At 37.7% G+C, this 18,792-nt stretch overlaps 2 protein-coding genes across 10 annotated transcripts in view; one reads left to right on the top strand and one right to left on the bottom strand.

The window, feature by feature from the left end:
* The window catches only part of CEP57L1 (centrosomal protein 57 like 1), a 76,404-nt gene extending 74,153 nt beyond the window's left edge, over positions 1-2,251 (bottom strand). For 3 of the 9 annotated variants that reach the window (XM_045798431.2, XM_087865370.1, XM_045798433.2), the window contains exon 1: positions 1,707-2,088. The gene's annotated coding sequence lies outside the window, so the exon portion shown is untranslated. Of the gene's footprint in view, positions 1-1,394; positions 2,089-2,121 lie in introns of those variants that run through there. The other 6 variants (XM_045798434.2, XM_045798432.2, XM_045798430.2 and 3 more) reach the window with 5 other exon arrangements.
* A 489-nt stretch (positions 2,252-2,740) lies between these two features.
* SESN1 (sestrin 1) overlaps positions 2,741-18,792 on the top strand; it is a 111,015-nt gene continuing 94,963 nt past the window's right edge. Inside the window, exon 1 of the mRNA XM_045798428.2 lies at positions 2,741-3,491. Coding sequence (XP_045654384.1) covers positions 3,213-3,491 — 279 coding nt within the window. The 5' untranslated portion in view covers positions 2,741-3,212. The remainder of the gene's footprint in view (positions 3,492-18,792) is intronic.

Below are 18,792 nucleotides of genomic sequence, written 5' to 3'. Positions count from 1 at the left end.
GGTATATAGAGGCCTTCATATAGAGGTATGAAGGACAGGAAGAAATCAATAATGCGTAGTTTTCAAATTTTCACGAGTGGATGGAAGGACCATTAAATGAAATAGGGAACACTGGAAAAGAATCAGACTCATTACAGATAACCATGCATTTGGTTTTAGGCATGTTGAACTTGAGGTGCTTTAGAGATATCAAAAAAGAAATATCAAGGAAATGGATATATGACAGCTGAAAAGGTAAAGGCGGATAGAGCTATACATTTAAAAGTCATAGGTGGTAGCAAAACCATGGATATGGAGGGGATCATATTCAACTATGGAGTAAAAAGGGGACCTAGATTTAAGAAACTCCCCTACCCTTTGTGCGTTGGACAAAGGAGAATGAGCCCAAAAATGGACAAAAAAGGAATGTCTTTTTTATTTTTTGATATCATCCTCATAAGAAGTTCACATTTTAAAAAAATTCTGTTTTAAACCAGTAGCATACAATATAGCAAGGTTTTCCAAATTAGACCAACTCATCGAAACTAAATCTGTTCAAGGACAGGTCACTTTCAGAAACTATCTGGAAAATTCACAGTACTTGTCTCTTTGCAGCTTCAAAGTACATCCATACACAAAGTTATCCCTCCCAAAATATAGGTGATTTGGCTTACTGAAGTTTCCTCAAAGTTCCATACCACTCTCACTTCTGGGCCTCACCTTATGCTGTTCTTTTAGCCCTCTTTGGGATGAAGATTTCCCTGACTTTCCAAGATTAAGCTAGTGATCTTCTTTCTAGCCATTCCAGACAGCCAGATATCATATTGCACTGTAATTGTGTGTTTAACCATTAGAATGTATAACTAGATGGGTCTGTGTCTTTTTCACTGTTGTATACTCAGTACCTCGCAAGGCTAAATTTTTATCTTTTTAATTTATTTTATTTTTAAAACTTTTTATTTAAGTAATCTCTACACCCCACATGGGGCTGGAACTCACCACCCAGAGATCAGCGTTGCATGCTCTTCTGAGCCACCCAGGTGCCCCATGACTCAATTTTTAGAAACGCATCTACTTCACAATGTAAAGAATTAAAATCTAATTTGGTTCTCGGTCCACTGACTGCCTTTCACACCTTGACTTTTCTCAAGAGAAATGACTTTTTAATTTTTAAACAAACGAATCTTCTAAATATACCAAATTTTGGAGATTTTTATAGGTCCCTTTTCATATAGTATCCTTAAAGCCTGCAAACATTCATATCTAGGAATACCGGGTATTCTTTTCCCCTTAGTCTGATACAAAATGTATTTAACAACTCTCTTTCAGAACCCTGAGTGGGATTTCATTTGAGCGCATAAAACACAGAACACCCCTCTGCAAAGGCAAACAAAAGTGCAATTGCACAGGGATACCTAATTTCGCGCGCGCGAGTCCACCTGAAAGCAGAAGCAGAGACCGCAACAAGATGCACCGGTTTCCCCAGCATCCCTCTTGCCCGGCCTTTGGCTGCTCCCAAGACCCTTGGGATCGCAATCATTCCTCGCGCCTTAATGCGCCCTGGGCCTGCGGTATCCGCACTACTACTTCCCACGCAGATCACTGGACATTATCCCTGGACTAATGAGGACAGCTCTAGATAGCTTGGTCTCCAAAATCCCTGAGGAAATGGAAGAAGGAAAAAATCTTGTCAAAGAAAAATTGGCAGCCAAACCTTCAGCGCTCACCAATTCGACGCTATCAACCTCCTTCCGCGCTAACCGTTGGCTCGAAGCGTGCTACAGGCAACGTCGCAGTGGCTCCTGGGGACTGTAGTTTCTATCGCCAACAGAACGCGCCGGTACATCAAAACTACATTTCCCAGAAGTCATTGCGAGGACGCCTGGCCTTCTTAAATCTCGGATTTGGCGTAATAAAGACACTGTCATTATCTTCGGGCTAATCTTAAATTTGGATTCAGTTTCTTCCAGGTGTGTGTTTACGCCCTCTTTCTTTGCCGTGCTTGTCTTGTCTGTAATAGTTTCAGTGTCCTTCAACTCCTTACTTTTATTTCCTCTTCTCCAGCTGGGAGAATCCAAACTGCAGGGGACGAAAAACGCCCCCGACGCAAAAATGCTCCTTAGGCGCATGCGCCCTGCTCACCATCACGCATGCGTAGCAGCCGGCTGCAGTTGGCGGCCGATCGCGGACTTGGGGTCTGGAGGTAGCCGGCCGGAGGGCGGGGCTTTTTCCAATGGCTTTGCCTCCGCGGGTCGCGTCTACTTGGGCGGGGAAGAGGGCGCTGGGGCAGGGGCGGCTCCTGGATTATGCCGGGCGGAGAAAGGGGAGGGGCTGGGGGGGTGAGGACCCCATCTCCCCTCCCTGCTCCCGCCCTCTGGGCCGAGCCCCACCGATGGGGCTGGGCGAAGGGGCGGGCTCTGCGCCTCGGGCCTTGGCTTCTCTGTCAGCTCCGCGGCCCGGCCCAGCTTTCGGGGATTGTGGCCCAGCCCTGTGCCCGTCAGGTTTAGTAGGCGGTGGGCGAGGACGCAGGTATAGGAAAAGAAGTGGCGTCTGCTCGCGGATCCGGAATCTTCGGGGCCGGAGACACTTTCCTCCAACGCTGCAGTCGAGACAGCGTCTGCCAGAGGCTGCCGCAACCAAGGAGCGACTGGGTGTCCGGCCGCGGCAGCCAGTGAGCAAGGGTTTGGCTAGATTTCCCCACCAGCTCCCAGCGGGCAGCCGAGCGGTAGGGAGGAGCTGCAGAGGGCGGGGACTGGTGCCGGAGGAGGGGCGGGGCGGGAATGCTCCTGAGAACACGGTGGCTGTCCAGACAAAAAACCCCAAATGGCTGGAGTGCATTCAACTCTCACCAGCCTTTTTGGGCAGAGCACGGATTTGACAGCTCCACAACGTGAGGATATCCGCTGACCCCGCGAGAAGGAGGAGAGCACTTCCCCGAGACTGCCTGTCCAGCAAAGCCAGCGCTGTCGGGTTTCAACTTTCCAACTTTTTTTAGTCTCTGACAAGAAGACTGCCCCTTCATGTAGGAGAGGGTGAGTTCTGTCTTGTAGATGGTTGAAAGCCATTAATATAAAGACACTTCTGGTTCCAGATGTCACCCAGACATTTGTGTTTTCATGACGATTCGATTTCTCTGATTTTATTCTTACATTTCTCGTTTTAAAAATACAAATTGCTTTTGGGGACATGCTGAAGGGTAACTGAAGACGGCAAAGACAAAATCTCCAGTTGTCATGGCTGAAGGAGAGAATGAAGTGAGATGGGATGGACTGTGCAGTAGAGATTCAACTACTAGAGAGACAGCACTGGAAAACATTAAGCAAACCATTTTGAGAAAAACCGAGTATCTTCGTTCGGTGAAAGAGACACCTCTTCGGCCATCAGACGGGCTTTCAAATGCTGTTTCTTTGGATGGGTTGAATAAACTTCTTGCTCATCTGCTTATGCTTTCTAAGAGATGTCCCTTTAAAGATGTAAGAGAGAAAAGTGAATTTATTTTGAAGAGCGTCCAGGTAAGAAAACATTATAATTACAACTGTCCATCTAGTACAGTGCAGTTTTAATTGCAGTTACTCACTTTGTATTTGCTGCTAGCTGGTTATGTGAACCCATTACGAATTCATTCTACATCTTAAATTTAGAGTGGCTTGTAAGACATTGAATCTGGGGCCAAAATTGTACAAGATGAGCTAAAGTAAAAGCAGTTTTCAAATATAAGTAAAGAATTGTCTTTTTAGAGAGTTTTAGCAGAAACTTCATTCCTCTGGGGAAAATATGAGAAAGTTACAGTTAATTGCAAGTAAAGATTTGCTTTTTCTTGTATTCATTTTTACATGTTGTTAGGAATGTTTCTCATTTAAAAGCCTCTCAAATGATAAAGGATATTAAATGTTTCTTCACTTGTTCAGGATAATTGGTGAAACAATTTTCTCATGTTCTTAAAACAAAAAATCAGGGTCTTTTCTCTAAAGGCAACCTTTCTTTTTTTAAAAAAAATGAATTACATAAAATAATAAAAGCTTATGTTACAAAGGAGCTAACATATTCAGATTGAAAATTTGAACCCAGGTTGAGTTAATGGTAGAAAGGCTCATAGTAAACTAGTCAATTAGTTTTCTCTGTGTTTGCCTCAATTCTTTGATTTTTCTTTTTCACATACATAACTACTTAAGTTTTCAGTGCAACAGATTAAAAATGTTAGTTTTCATCCTCTTCTGTACATGACCAATTTCTCCTCTTTTATTGGAAGATTTGTTAGAAGGGTTTTGTTTGGGCCTGTTTGTTTTTGTTTTTGTTTAGAGAAAGGTTGTTTTTAGATCCTAAGAATGGTTAGTAACACTATGCTGGTCAGTCTGAATTACTCAATCCATGTGTTTGAAGTCATTTATGAGAAGTTCTTAAAACTTATAATTCACTTGGAGATATATATATATATATACCCAAATGCTAGGATTAATAGTTTTTCTATTTTGGTTAGTTTAAAGCAACAGAAAAGTAATCATGTCCATAAAATGAAGACTCTGTTCAAGATCTTGGAATATTTCTTTTCACAGTTTGGGAACAATTGTTGCAATTCGTTTATCCAGAGTTATCAGAGAGGAATTAATTTTCTAGAAACCTGAAGTTTACCCTTTTAAGCCTTAAAAGTTATTTCTCTATTTCTTAGACTGTAGTGTCTAAAACAACCATTTTTTCCCATAATGGGGTCATCATTATGCACATCAAGTACTATTGTTTAGCTGAGGGTGGCGTGTATAGGACTACATGATCCATGTTTTTTGAATTTTTGTGTTCAATTTTTAATAGTTTTTCTGTTCCTCCCCTACTGTCAGTATACTTCACTTTGTTCTCTTCCTGAATCTTTAATTTTGCTGCTTATTTATATTCAAATGGGAAAGCAGATAACCAATTTAGTTAAGAATTATATTGAAAACAGAAGTAATTAGGCTCTGGGGAGTGCAGGGTCAAAGGACTGTGATATTATTGGTAAGTAAATGGGTACTGGAGTCAGACAGACCCGGGCTCAAATTCTCCTCCTTTATTATGTATTGCATAACCTTGGACAAGTTAAGTTACTTGATCTCACTGAGTTTGGATTTCCACATCTATGAAATGGGAATAATAACATAGAACTGTTGTGAGAATTAAAGGAGATGTAAAGTGCCCCAGTATAAAATGAATGCTCCTCTCCTTTTCATTAAGTGAAATACATGGACTATGTGATATATATTTCAAGATTCACTCATCCTGGAAAAAAATTCAAGAGTCTCCTCCACTGTGAAGGTTTTCCATAGATTTATACTCTTTTGGGATCTCTGCATCTATTGCACTTAATTCCTGCTACTATTATAACAGGCACTCTACTTATATTGTGCCATCATCGCATGTTTATGTCTGTCACCTCGGGAGGGCCGTTAAGTTCTCAAGAGTATTGGCTAGGTCCTGGAAGCTACTAAATATCCAGTGGATGAACAAATTTTTATTTGGCTTCTTTTTATTTCTTATCAGCCTGAATAAAGTCACCAGATGAGGGAGTTTCCATCCCTACATCATTCATGCATGCCTTCATATAACAAATGTTTATTGAACCTCTGGTGAATGCCATTCCAAGAACTAAAAACCAGTGGTGAACAATTTTGACATTTTATTGGAGAGAGACAGACCATAAAGAAGTAAACAAATAATTTTAGATAGTAAGGGAAGACTTCCCTGAAGAGATGACATTTAAGCAGAGATTTGACAAATGAATAGATATGATCCAGGCAAAAATAAAATTTGTGAGAGGGACATTCCATACATAGGGAACAGTTGTGTGAAGACCTCATGGCAAGAGAGAGCAGATGAGTTCTAGGAACAGAAAGTAACACAATGCGGTTGGAGCATATTTTTGAAGGGAGAGTGAAAAGCACATTCTCTGTCAGATCTGGCTCCAATACTTTATTAGCTCTGCAATGTTGAATAAGTTGCATAATTTCTCCTTGACTCTGTTTCCTTGTCTGCAAAATGAAGATGATGCTCACAATGACAATAAAATGAAACCGTGCTTGCAACACATAGCACAGTGCCTAGTACATAAGAAATGCTCAGTAATATTAGGAATTCTTACTGTTTTTAGGCAGGAGTTGGATAACAGAGGATCTTGTAGGCCAAATAAGAGTTGTGGACTTTATCCTAGTAGCAATTGGAATCCACTGAGGGGTTTTGAGCAAGATGTTGACATGATCCATGGTGTATTCAGAAGATTGCTTTGGGAGCAATGTGTAGAATGAATTTCAGGGGTCAAGAGTGGATGTGCAACATCAGTTAGGAGGTTCTTTTTGCAAAATTTATGGTGGAGTAGGGTATAGCTGTGAAAAGTAGGAAACAGTGAATGGGTTTGGGAGATTGCTAAGAGTTAGAAACCACAGGATATAGTATTGAATTGCATAAAGGAGATGAGGAAAATAACAAAATCAAGGATGCTCTCCAGTTTCTGGCTTGAACTACTTGGCGAATAGTTCAGCCATTTCCTGAGACAGAGGAGTGGTAAAGGGTCAGTTTAGGAGAAGTGGTGAGTTCTGTTTTAGATATGGTGAGATTAAGTTGCCTATGATACATCTAATGAGAAGAAGCTCCTGAAGGGATTTCTGCCCCTGCTACTACTATGGTTGTAGTACTGCCATTGTTATCTGTCACTTCTTCAGACTTAACCCATCCTCCACCTTGATATCCATCCTCCACAGAACTTCAGAGTCATTTATCTAAAATGAAATCTGATCATGTTACTCTCCTGCCTTAAATCCTTGAGGATAGAATTTAAACTTAAGATGTCACGTAATGTCCAATGTCATCTGGCTTCCATATACCGCTCCAGCCTCACATGGGAAACCAAATAATAAAATGTCAAATAATAAAATGTAGTGCTCCATAATGCTTTCTCTTACTCATTGGTAAAGCTGGAGAAGCTGAACTGAATTTGCAATTCCTGCAGCTGTTCCCGCTCTTAATTGCTGTAAATCAGCTCAGACGACCATAGTGGGGTAGGGGTAGGATGGATTCAACTCAAAATGGCTAAACCTGTAAAAAATTGGCACATTGAGAGAGAGCATTCTCTGTATTCCTGTTCTCAATTTATTGATTTCATATCAACATACTTAAATCTGTTGAACACATTTTTGAGAACTGTCCTGTGCCAGGCACTGGGCTGGAAGATTAATAAGACTTATTCCTTGCTTTTGAGGAAGGTCTTCTATTCTCATAGTAGGCTTTATTTATGCTGGGTGTGTTGTTGTTAACCCCTAACACCTTTTTGATAGGTTTGATTCTCTAAACAAAGGAGCAGGTGTATTAACACTGGTTGGATACATTAGTATAGTCTTTATGATGCATGTAATTAAGGGAGGAATGTGAGTGTGGAAATATTCATCAGAAGATTATGAGGAGTTCTCAAAATAGCCAAATACTTATTCTAAGAATGGTCATTTGACCATTTTGATTTCTGTACTGTGAAAAAGGAAAACTTAAATTTTCTTATAAGCATGCCAGCAGTTAACACTATCTGAAAGTAATTTGGCTTTAGAAAAGTTAGAACAAGTAACAAAGTATATATCTTTGTTAAGTGGGGTAGAGGAGGCTTTCATTTAGTGAAACGATTGTTACCCCTCAAAGAGAAATGAAACTTTAGCTGTTGGGTCTGATACACATTTCAGTTGTTGCAGTGGAGTATCCATTTGATATCCAATTTGGGTAGTATATAGTTTGTAGGTTTAACAATAAGATTTATTATTTTGTATAATAAATCTTGAGGTTGGGCAATTTCAAGCTTGTTTGATTGATTCATTATCAAACTACATTACCTTTTTGCCTTCTTTCTGCTTTCCTTTCCTCAGCATGGCAAGTACTATCTCTACTCATGTGGCAAGGTTACCTCAGCAGTTCCAAGCTCCATGTACAGTTAAGAAGAGTTTCTTGCTTGTGTCTATCAGGGAAGAAAAGCTTTTCTCAGCCTCCAGCAGACTTCCTGTCAGTTTTTATTGACTAGGGTTGGGTCACATGCCCTTTTCTAAGCTAGTCATTGGCAAGGAAATTGGACGTTTCTGGTTTAGATTTGGAATCTGCATTCAGCCCCTAACAGCCAGGACACCCCCATCACTTGAACAAAAAATTTCTGTTGATGAGGAAGAAGGGGGATGCAAGGCAGTCAAGTTTAGTCAGAGGCTGCTATTTGAACTGATCTAATATCTCGCTAGATAAAATATTGCTTTGGTCTAGTTATAATTTAGATTCTGTTAGATTAGAAACATAATTTATAATGATATAAAATGTAACATGAGATTAGGAACATTGTAGAAGCAGATTTGGCCTTTTAAACTGATTATTTTGTTTTGATTTCTTTTTTCCTGCTATGTCTAGTCAAAGCCAAAAGTTTAAGGTGGTGCATCTCAAACAATTCACGGCTACTCTCAGCCACAGCAAACACGAGAGTCTTCTTTCAGTATTTACACTAAGTTTCTCTCTTCCATATCCACTATTTTCTGGTCTTTCTTATTTTATTAATACACTGAAAACTCAATCCCTTTCCTTCAGAAAGCCTCCTGGCTTACTTCTCCATTCAGTGCTTCCTCTCATTCCTACCTTTGACCACTTTAGTAGCTTTTGATCCCAGTGGGGAATGCTATTTACCCTCAGGTTGTCTGTGTTTCTTTGGATGGAGAATGTGAAGAAACTGAAGGCAGCTATTAACTTTTTTTTTTTCCTAAATGGTTTGCAGACAAAGTAAGAGCTTATCTTTTTTCTTTTTTTTTCTTTTTTTTTTTACCCAGTGGCTTACAGGATGAATCATATCTGCACTATCTACCCTCAGTGTCCTCTTTATAATACATAAATACATCCTGTCCTCTTCCTTTGTTCTGACTTTTCAGAAAGACTGAAACTAACAAGGATACTTTTTTTTTAAGATATCAGATTTCAAATATTTAATTCCTATTACAGTGCCTCAGATGGTCTCTAGCATGAAAAAAAAACCAGAATGATTAATTTTAAAATGGGCTTTTTTAGCATGTTGTTTAATTTATAAATGGGATGTAGTGTTTTGTAGAAAAATGGGATATTAAACACTTGCTTATTAGATTTCAATTTAAAGTCATGGGTTCCTCTGAAACAATAGTTTAGCTTAATTAGAATTATTTTCTCATCTTTAACACTGTGCCCTTAAAGTGCTATACAGTTCATTCATGGAGTAAAAGAATTAGAAAATAAGTGTGGGTGTGCTGTTCTCTTGTAGAGTTATATTCATTTTCCTTTTGGTGACCACTAGAAATTTGCAGGATATCTTTTAACCATTTGAATAGAAAATAAATTAATGACTGAAACAGCCAACTTAAGGATTTGCTGAAGCTGACCTGACAGAAAGTAGACATGGAATCTTGCATATAATAAAATGTTATCGGTCACTTAAAACTTTGATACAAAAGGGTCCTTTTTGGTTTAATGTCTTAATCATAAAGAATTTTCATATTTGAAAACAGGCAGTGTTTATATGGAAGCAAATTAACATGGACTGGAGGAACCATAGAAATGGGAAAATTTTTACAACTTGTGAAAGGACAAGGGAGATGCTGGGAGAGGGGAGGCAGTGCCTAAAATGCATAGAAGGATGAAAGTTCTGCTGGAAGTACATTAGCACCAAACAAGGTTTGCCACCAATTTTAATCTCTTTGTCACAATTTCAAATCAGCCTATTTTTGTCATACCACATGGTAAAATACTTGCTTTTTTTAATGGAAGTCAATGGAAAATAGGACTTACTTTGACCCAACTTTTCTAGACCACATTTATTACATTAAATGAGACGTTTTTGACCTTGATAAAATTACCTAGTACTTTAATTATGCAGGCACAGTATACTCAGGGGCATCTGAGAGTTCCTCAGACTATTTGATGATGGTATTGTTTGGGGCATTGGCAGACTGGAAATTGAAATATGAAAACCTCAGCTAAATAGGCATACTATGGAAACATTTCATGCTTTGCTTTTTTTTCCTTTTGGTTACTACACCACATTAAACTAGTGCTGATAAGGATACATTTATCATAATGTTTGCGTATTTAAAAAAAAAAAGTCTTTTAAAAGGTGTTTGTTTTTTGGGGCGCCTGGGAGGCTCAGTCGGTTAAGCGTCTGTCTGTGGCTCAGATCGTGATCCCGGAGTCCAGGAATGGAGTCCTGGGATGGAGTCCCCCATTGGGCTCCCTGCTCAGCAGGGAGACTGCTTCTCCCTTTGCTCCTCACCCTCCTCGCGCTTGCTCTCTCTCTCTCAAAGAAATAATATCTTTTAAAAAAGATGTTTGTTTTTTAAAAATGCTTTTTCACTGGAAATACTTAGGGAGTTTTGTAGGATAACAGTTAGGACCATTTATTAGATCTTTCCAGTTGGCATTGTTATTGTTAATGTGTGTTACTAGTAGACTGTCACGGTTTCTGACATTTTTCAATTTACAAGAAAAAAACTCATGTGAAATTGGGAACATGAGAATTACCTGTCTTCTCATGTTCTGATGTCTTTTATATAACGAAGTAGAAAAAATTCATTAGATTCCAATGAAATATGTCATTACCTTAGATATTTTTAGTTTTATATTTTATTCTTACCCCATTTTTAATTTAAAAGGGGAAACTGCATCATAGATTTATAAATTATTTATATTATAAAATTACCTCAAAACAGTTTAAACCATACTAAAGGGAAATAAAATTTATGATGTGAATTTTGTGAGTGATCCAAATCAACTTTCATGTATATGTATTCCTTAATTGAAAAATATTCATTCAATAGTATAAATAGTATTTACTTAGTGTTTTAACTTTAAAATTGTTTAAAATGACAAGCTAATATACTTTTTAAAAATTAGCGAGGATAATTTGTCAAATCTATGTGTAATATTCAGAAAAGTCTAGTTAGAATCTTAGTTTACCCCATTAAAAGTAAGCATTTACTGTTTTGATACTTAAGCTTTTGACAAGCATTGCACACTCATCTTAAAATTTTACATGATTTCATTTTCTAGCAAGTTGGCAGGTGTTAGCTGTCTATAATTATAACTGAGTAATTTTTCAAATGCTATTCATAGCCTAAACACAGCAAGATATTCTTCCAATCATGTGATAAAGACCAAGCCTTGCAAAATAGTGGTAGTGATATGTTCAATGGTACTGAAGGACATTTAAGAGAAGGCTTTCAAAAGTAAAAAGTGATTTAAATGATAGGGAGACAGGTTTTCTCACAAAACAAGGTCTCTCAAAGTTGTATAGGGATTACACCTCACCATTTTAAGGTGTCTGCTTTTTCATCTAACAAGTAATGTGTGCATTGGCAGACTTAAATTATAAAATATAACCTGTGTTGATTCAGTTTTGTTGATGACAGAGGTTCTGAGTATAAGAAATAATTGAATTATTTTTGAAACAGTATAGATTTTACCACTGAACCTAGTGAACTATTTCTTCTCGTTTCATTCATTAGGTATTTGTTGTGTACCTTCTATATGCCAAACACTTTGCTTATCTATCTTTTGACATTGCAGAAGAAAGGCTGTTTTACTTAATTTTAATAATGATTCTGCTTAAAAAACATTTCTTGATTTCTTTTGCTTTCTAACTACTCCAAGTGTACTGTCTCACATTACCTAGATTTAAAGATCTTACTGGGAAAAAAAAATAAAGATCTTACTGGATTTTCTTTACCAGCCATATGCTCATGAATAAAGTAACCTCTGTCGTCTCAGTGTCCTCATCTGTGAATTTACATAATTGTCTACCTTGTAATTTGATTATAAAAAAGATGATATTGGTAAAGCATTTTGTAACCTTCACTATTTTGTAACCTACAAATTTATTTATGAATAAACTCTTTGAGACTACTTATCTGTAAAATGAGGGTAATAATAATACCAAACTCAGGGTAGTTTTGAGAATTAAATGAATGTGTAAAGCGTGTAGAAGTACATAGTAAGTGCTCAATAAATATTGGCAATGATGTTGATGATGATAAGCTTGATCTTAGGTGGTTTAGTTAATGAGTCAAACTCCAAACTGGCATTACTTTAGGATTTTTCGTACATCCCACACTTTGCATCCACATATATTAACACTTCTAATTGCTTTCTGTACATTGACTTTTCATATATAAGCTGAATAGTGCTGCTGTCCGACTTTAGCAGAGGGTGCTTCTAACCAGTCACTGCCCCAAGGTAGGTGTTTGGCTTGCCCAGAGGTTTGCTGTAGTGGTGATGGCAGATTGGTAGCAGCCATCCCCTCCCTGGAGTGTATGTCAGGAGGGCACCAGCAGGAAAGAATTGCAGGCAGGCAGCTGCATGTGTCATCCAGGTGGTCAAGTGTACATGGGGAGGTCCATGGCCAAGGCCTTTGCTTCATATTTGGACAGGATTAGAATATAATTTGTCAAGATCATGGGCTTTGGAGTTAGTCAGACCTGGCTTTAAGTCTTGCTCTGCCAAACTCTGTGACCTTGGGCAAATTACATAACCTCCTTAAACCTCAGTTCCCTCACAGAGTTGAAAGGATTAAATGAGGTAACATGTGCAATGCTTACTGGAATCCAGTAAGCACTCAGTGAATGTTAACTATTAATATTCTGTTCTGCCCCCACAGTGTGATAGAAAGAGATGGGAAATTGAGCCCCCGGCACAATAAGCTTTTTAGGGTACCACAAGTTCCTGAGCAACTGGGAAAGTTTGCAACTACTTTCCAGGTTCCCTGGCCCAGAGGATAGCACCCTAGAGGAAAAAACACCTCTATGAAGCAAATTAAGGATTCTATGAATATTGTTTTAGCTTTCTGGGAACTGGATTCCTCCCTTGACATCATGTTAGTCTATTATTCTACTTGCAGGCATTTGACTTTCAAATACATCTCCAGGGACACATAATATAGGAAAAGCAAATCATGGCTTATATGTCAATATTGTCAGTAAGCTACTGAATCATCTTCTGTGCCTGGTCGATTCATGCCTGCTACTTCAGGCAAGTTACCTGCTGCAGAGACTGTTAGCCTTGAAAGTCTACTAAGGAGATTAGAGCTGCACTATCAGTGTTCCTACTCTGCTCCCCACAATGGGATCCTGACATATTAAACTGAAAGTCCCCAAAACAGTCCTTTCATTCTTTTGTTTTGTTTTGTTTTTTTTGTTTTTTTAAAGATTTTATTTATTTATTCCACAGAGATAGAGACAGCCAGCGAGAGAGGGAACACAAGCAGGGGGAGTGGGAGAGGAAGAAGCAGGTTCATAGCGGAGAAGCCTGATGTGGGGCTCGATCCCATAACGCCAGGATCACGCCCTGAGCCGAAGGCAGACGCTTAACCGCTGTGCCACCCAGGTGCCCCAGTCCTTTCATTCTTGCCAGGTAACTGGCCCAGCTTAGACAGCATGATATGATTAAAACAAAGTAATCAAAGATACCCCGCAAAGGTAACAGGGCTTGAAGAGATTTTCTATCATGTTAGATTTCTTGAATTTGCTTGGTTGTCTGTGGCATGTGTCTTTTGAGACACCTCCTAAGCTGCCATGCCTGTCCCCGTTAAAATCTGTCATGGCATTGGAACCAAGTTATCTTAAGTCATCTGTGGCAGTCTTTTCATCTTTCTGTTTTAGCAGAATGTAAACTTTTGAATGTGGTAAGAATAAGCGTTCTTTATGGGCAGCCTAGTTGTTAGCCCTTTTCGCGTGCGCGCACGTGTGTATGTGTATACACATTCCATTTTCACAACAACGTTGTAGGAGTAGGTTTTATCATCCCTGCTCTATCATGAAGAAAAATCAGGGCCCAGATAGGTTAAATAACTTGCCCAAGGTATCGTAGCTAGTAAGAAGAGCCAGGTTTCATACCCAGGCATTGAGATCCACAGAGACCACCATTATACTGCACTTTCTGAGTAAAAATTTAACATAAGGCTCCTAGCAGTGAAAAAATGTATTAGTTTTTGTTCCAAGTTAGTTTTCCTTCAGGATGAAGTATAACACTTTGGTGTTTTTAGGGGAAACCACATTCTTAGATGTTAGTAAATTGCACACCAAATTTTTATTTAAACCCTGACCCATCTTGAAATTGCATTTGGAACCTGATTAATTTCATGTTTCATTGTGATACATAATTTTAATTATGTCATCATTATAAATTTCAGCTGATTGCAAGGAGACTCTGGACTGTGATCTTGGAAATATGGTGTAGGAAAGTTTTATTTTTACATTAAGAGATTACCAAGTAAGATGATTTCTTTAGTGAACTGCCTGAAAGAAAATTTGGTATATTTCCATGAGTAATAGACTCAAGGTTAGCTTTGAATGTTAAAAGAGCATTCTCCTAGCTAGTTCATTGTTGCCATGACAGTGCTGGCAGTGTGAGTGTTGTAGTAACTCCTTGCAATGATCTTATTTTAGACCCTAACGTTTGCAGTGTCGAACATCCCCTTCCCTGCCCCGTAAGTAACTCTAGTGGAAAAGTACTGGTTTTTTAACTGGCTTCTGGCTTTGTAGCTGAAAGACTGCACTATTGTGGGCTTAAAAAAAAAATAGTGTAGGAGTGTTGAGTATTTTTCCTGTGGATTGTGAATGTTTGAAATTTCCCAAAATATGGTATTGCATTACATGTCATAACAGCAAGTTGTTTACAGCTAAAAAGAAAAGGGGCCTCAATTGTCTTTTTAGAAATCAAGCCCAGATTGTATCATTACTTTGAGCTCATATAGAAATCATTTTTCTTTTTGTATGTCTCCCATGCATACTTTAAAGTTTTTAGATTCTTTTATTCCATTATTGTGGAAAATTGTCATTAGAACCATAAAGGACTGTGTTTAAATAGTGTAGATAAGAATAGTTTTCTTATCCTTTCCATAATTCAACATTTATCTGATCAAAATGGAACATCTTAATCTTGATTGCTTAAATTGTGAAATAAGTTATATAATGATTTTAAGAAATTACTCAATTTGAACTGTGTACTTAAATTAACGTAACTGTTGAGGTGTTTTTAACTTTGTTGCCTATGTTGCAAATTAAATTTTAAAATACTTCATCAGTATTTTCTAATTGTAAATCCCATCAGAACTATAATGTTAAACACAAACTGTTTTCTATTTCATAATAGTGCCTGCCGTTTTGTATAATTTTGTATACCACTTGTTAGGTCAGAGTCTTCATATCTGTGGCATGTGCCCTAAAAATCTAGTATAGCGTGATGAATCAGAATGATTTTGGCAATGAATCTTGTCAAAGAAGATAGAAGATCTAAATACTATACTTCCTTCATTACTAACAGCTAGTAACAAATCATTGCATTTGCTTTTTTCTTAAATGCTCCATTAAAAGTGTAGCGTGCTGAAGATTTAAACAAACCTTGCACAGTTGGGCCTGTACTGAGTATTGGAGAATGGATGTAAGGCAAGCCCCCCCCTTTTTTTTCTTTCATCAGTTTAACATATAAAAATAATTTTCTAAAGAAAAATTTGACCCCAAGCTAGACTTGTGTTTGGCTTTTCCAACACACAATGAGTATTGTAATCTTGATTTTATTTTATTTTTTATTGCCTTTAGTGCATTATATTATTATCACCTTAGTGGTATTTATTAAGATTAAGAGATGTCTAATTCCAATCTATACTAGTTTTTAATGGCTGCTTCTTTGAATTTTGGGAGTTGATGTGTTATAAAATGTGAAGAATCAAACCTTGAAATAAATCTGTTACTTTAGTACTACATGTTTATATCAAATGTTTTTTATTGGTTGGAATGAAACAATTATAGTTCATGGCTTTTCCTTTGTTAAAATACTTAATAACAGGGTTATTGTTCTTTCTCCTGAACCCCACAGCACCTCTAGCTGACCTCCCTCTACACCTAAGGCTGAAATGAGTATACTTTTTTTAAGTAAGAATTTATTTTGAATCTTTCTTTGTGCTTGACACTGTTCTGGCACTGTAGGGGATATAAAAAGCTGTAGAAGACAACCACTACCCTTAAGAATTTTGCAGTGATGTAGAGAAAAAAATTTAAGAGCAAATCAAGACTATGACTAAAAATGTTAAATTTTACAATAGCATGTTGACAACAGTGCAACTGTTGTTAAAGGAATGTGTACATAATGGCTCCCTACTAGGAAATGACTTGAAAGATTTGTGTATGATGATAATCACTGTAGTGCTGTTTAGAATGTAAGTGTATTATCTGTATGTATTTTTATATAAGTGGGTAATGATCTGAATATACAATAATTAAATAATGGATTAAATTATAATACATCTTTATAAAGGACTATTATGCAGTTATTGAAAATTCTTTTAAAATATATTAGAAAAGACTGTGTATTCAAGTGGAAAAGAAATTTTTTAAATCATATATAATATATATATAATTTTTTTACAGAGAGGGGAAATATGTATGTACCCGTGCAGTACAAGCACCAAAGGCACTACATGCACCAAAATATTAACTGTAGTTCTCTTTTAGAGTGGGATTATTAGAAATTTAAGTTTTCCCTCTTATAATAATTACTAATAAATACTTAATTTTATTGAGTGCTTATTATGTGCCGGGCGTTGTTATAAGCATTTTATATATAACATGTGCAAAATTTCAGGTGGATTATAGGTTTTGAGGAAGATATCTTCCCCAAACAAAACAAATATACAAGTACAAATGCACCCACTCATTATAAGATTAGAATAGGTTTCTGATTTATTTAGCCAAGGAAACAGGAACTCAAAATCTAGACTTTCTCATTAAGAAGAAGCACTTTTAGTCTTCTTGGATACTGCTTTCCTTGGCCCTCAGGCATAAGGGTACAACTGCTAAAGACATTCTCTGGGTCACACCAGATCAATTTTTGCTGTACTGTTGCCTTTTTATATTTGGTGTTTATATCCTCAGTCTGGAAGAATTTGTACAAAGTATGCACTTTCTTTAAAGGCCCATTTCCTTGCATTATCTAATTTTATACCTACAACAATTCTCTGAGGTGAATCTTATATAACTCAAGTAGTGAATACTGGGAGGGCAGGAGGCATGTCTGACTCCTAAGTGTCTGTGTTCTTAAACATTAATCTGTTTTCCTATAACTTTTTTTTTTTTGCAATGAGCATGTATTACTTTTATATTGAAAAATGACTTAAGTGTGGAAAAATTATATGAAATATAGAGTGCTATATTAATTCAGAGCAAGGAAAGACCAGGATGGGTTAGGATAACAAAGACAACTTAATGGAGCATATAAATTTTAATGTAATAATTAACTTTTCTCCTCAACTCATCTGTTTACACAAGAATACACTCCTTCTATCTCCAACATGCCCAAACCAAACCTCTGATGACTGGCTGGAAATAATTAATGCTCTGTTGTACTTTCCTGCAGACTAAGTTTGGGCCTCATTTTTCTGTTTCCTTTTGTGGCCCCCTTTTATTTTCCTTTTGCCATCTGTCAGTGTGTGTATGAACATGTAACTATGACTTTTGTCAAAACTCCTCACTACATTGAAGGGCTTATAAATAGTTCCAGCTTGGCAGTTTCTACATGGTAATAACATCATAATTTAAAGATTGAGATGTCCAAAAGAAGTTGTATACATTAATTAATTAAATTTAAAAACTACTTGAAGGGAAGTAGAATTAGGATTTTGAATTTTGTCTGAGGAATTAACCTTATAGCATAAACCAGGGCTGATATTCAGCCAGGATGCATTGGCACTGCAATACTTGTTAAAATAATGAAGTATTTTCATACCAGTTGGTAAATGGTGAATAGAAACCGCGAAAAGCAATAAAATTAATAATACATAGTCAGGATTGGTGGTTTATCTTAAAAACCACACATGGACTTAGATTCCAAGATGGTCTGGTCACTGAAGCTAGGAAGTTTCCTCATATGTCCTATTATTTCTAATGCTGAAGGTATGGAAGCCCTCGGGTGGGAGAGAGAGTCCAGGCAGGTGAACTACAGAGAACCTAATCTGTAAACCTACAAAAGAAGTGCCTAGTCATGCCAAGGAGAATAGCAGGGGCCAGGCCTTGATGGTAACTGGGGGGACTGCCACAAGCATGGGGGCAAAGACTCTCAGGGTATGGTTCACTGGGGTGGGCTTGAGCAGCTTTTTTTGGTTTAACAATTGAATTAGTTATCCATTATTTCACAACAAATTTGGTGGCTTAAAACAATGCACATTTATTATCTCACAATTTGTGTGAGTTGAGAATCTGGCTACAACTTAGCTGGGACCTCTTCACAATCTCCCATGAGGCTGCCATTAAGGTGTTAGCCAGAGCCATGGTCTCAACTGAAGGTTCTGATAGAGAAGGATGTGCTTCCAAACTCATAAAATTCAATTCAGTTGACCAGATTCAGTTCTTCTAAGGCTTTTGGATTGAGAGCCTCAGTTTCTTACAGGCAGTTGATTGGAAGCTGCTTTCAGTTCCATGCCATGTGGATTTCTCCATTTGCTTCTTCATGAAAAGCATCTGAGAAGAGCCAGAGAGAAAGAGAGAACCAGCAAAAGAGTGCCAGCAAGACAAAAGTCACAGTTTTATAACCGGATCTTGGAAGAGACATGCTGTCACTTTTGCCTTAATCTGTTCATTAGAACCAAGTCACTAGGTCCGGCCCATACTCAGGAGGAGCAGATTACACAATGGAGTGAATACCAGGAGGCAGGGATCATTGAGAATTGTTTTTAAAGCAGCCTATTACAACAACATCTCCCAAAGCTAGGGATTGGGCAGAGTGGGCCTCCCCACATACTGTGAAAAGAGTTGTGATTTAGATTATACACCCAGA

This window comes from Ursus americanus, chromosome 11 (genome assembly GCF_024610735.1).
Source record: "Ursus americanus isolate L20-20 chromosome 11, mUrsAme1.1.p, whole genome shotgun sequence".
Lineage (NCBI taxonomy): Eukaryota > Metazoa > Chordata > Mammalia > Carnivora > Ursidae > Ursus > Ursus americanus.
The sequence above is the reverse complement of the archived record's forward strand: the minus strand, read 5'-3'. Positions and strand labels throughout refer to the sequence as shown.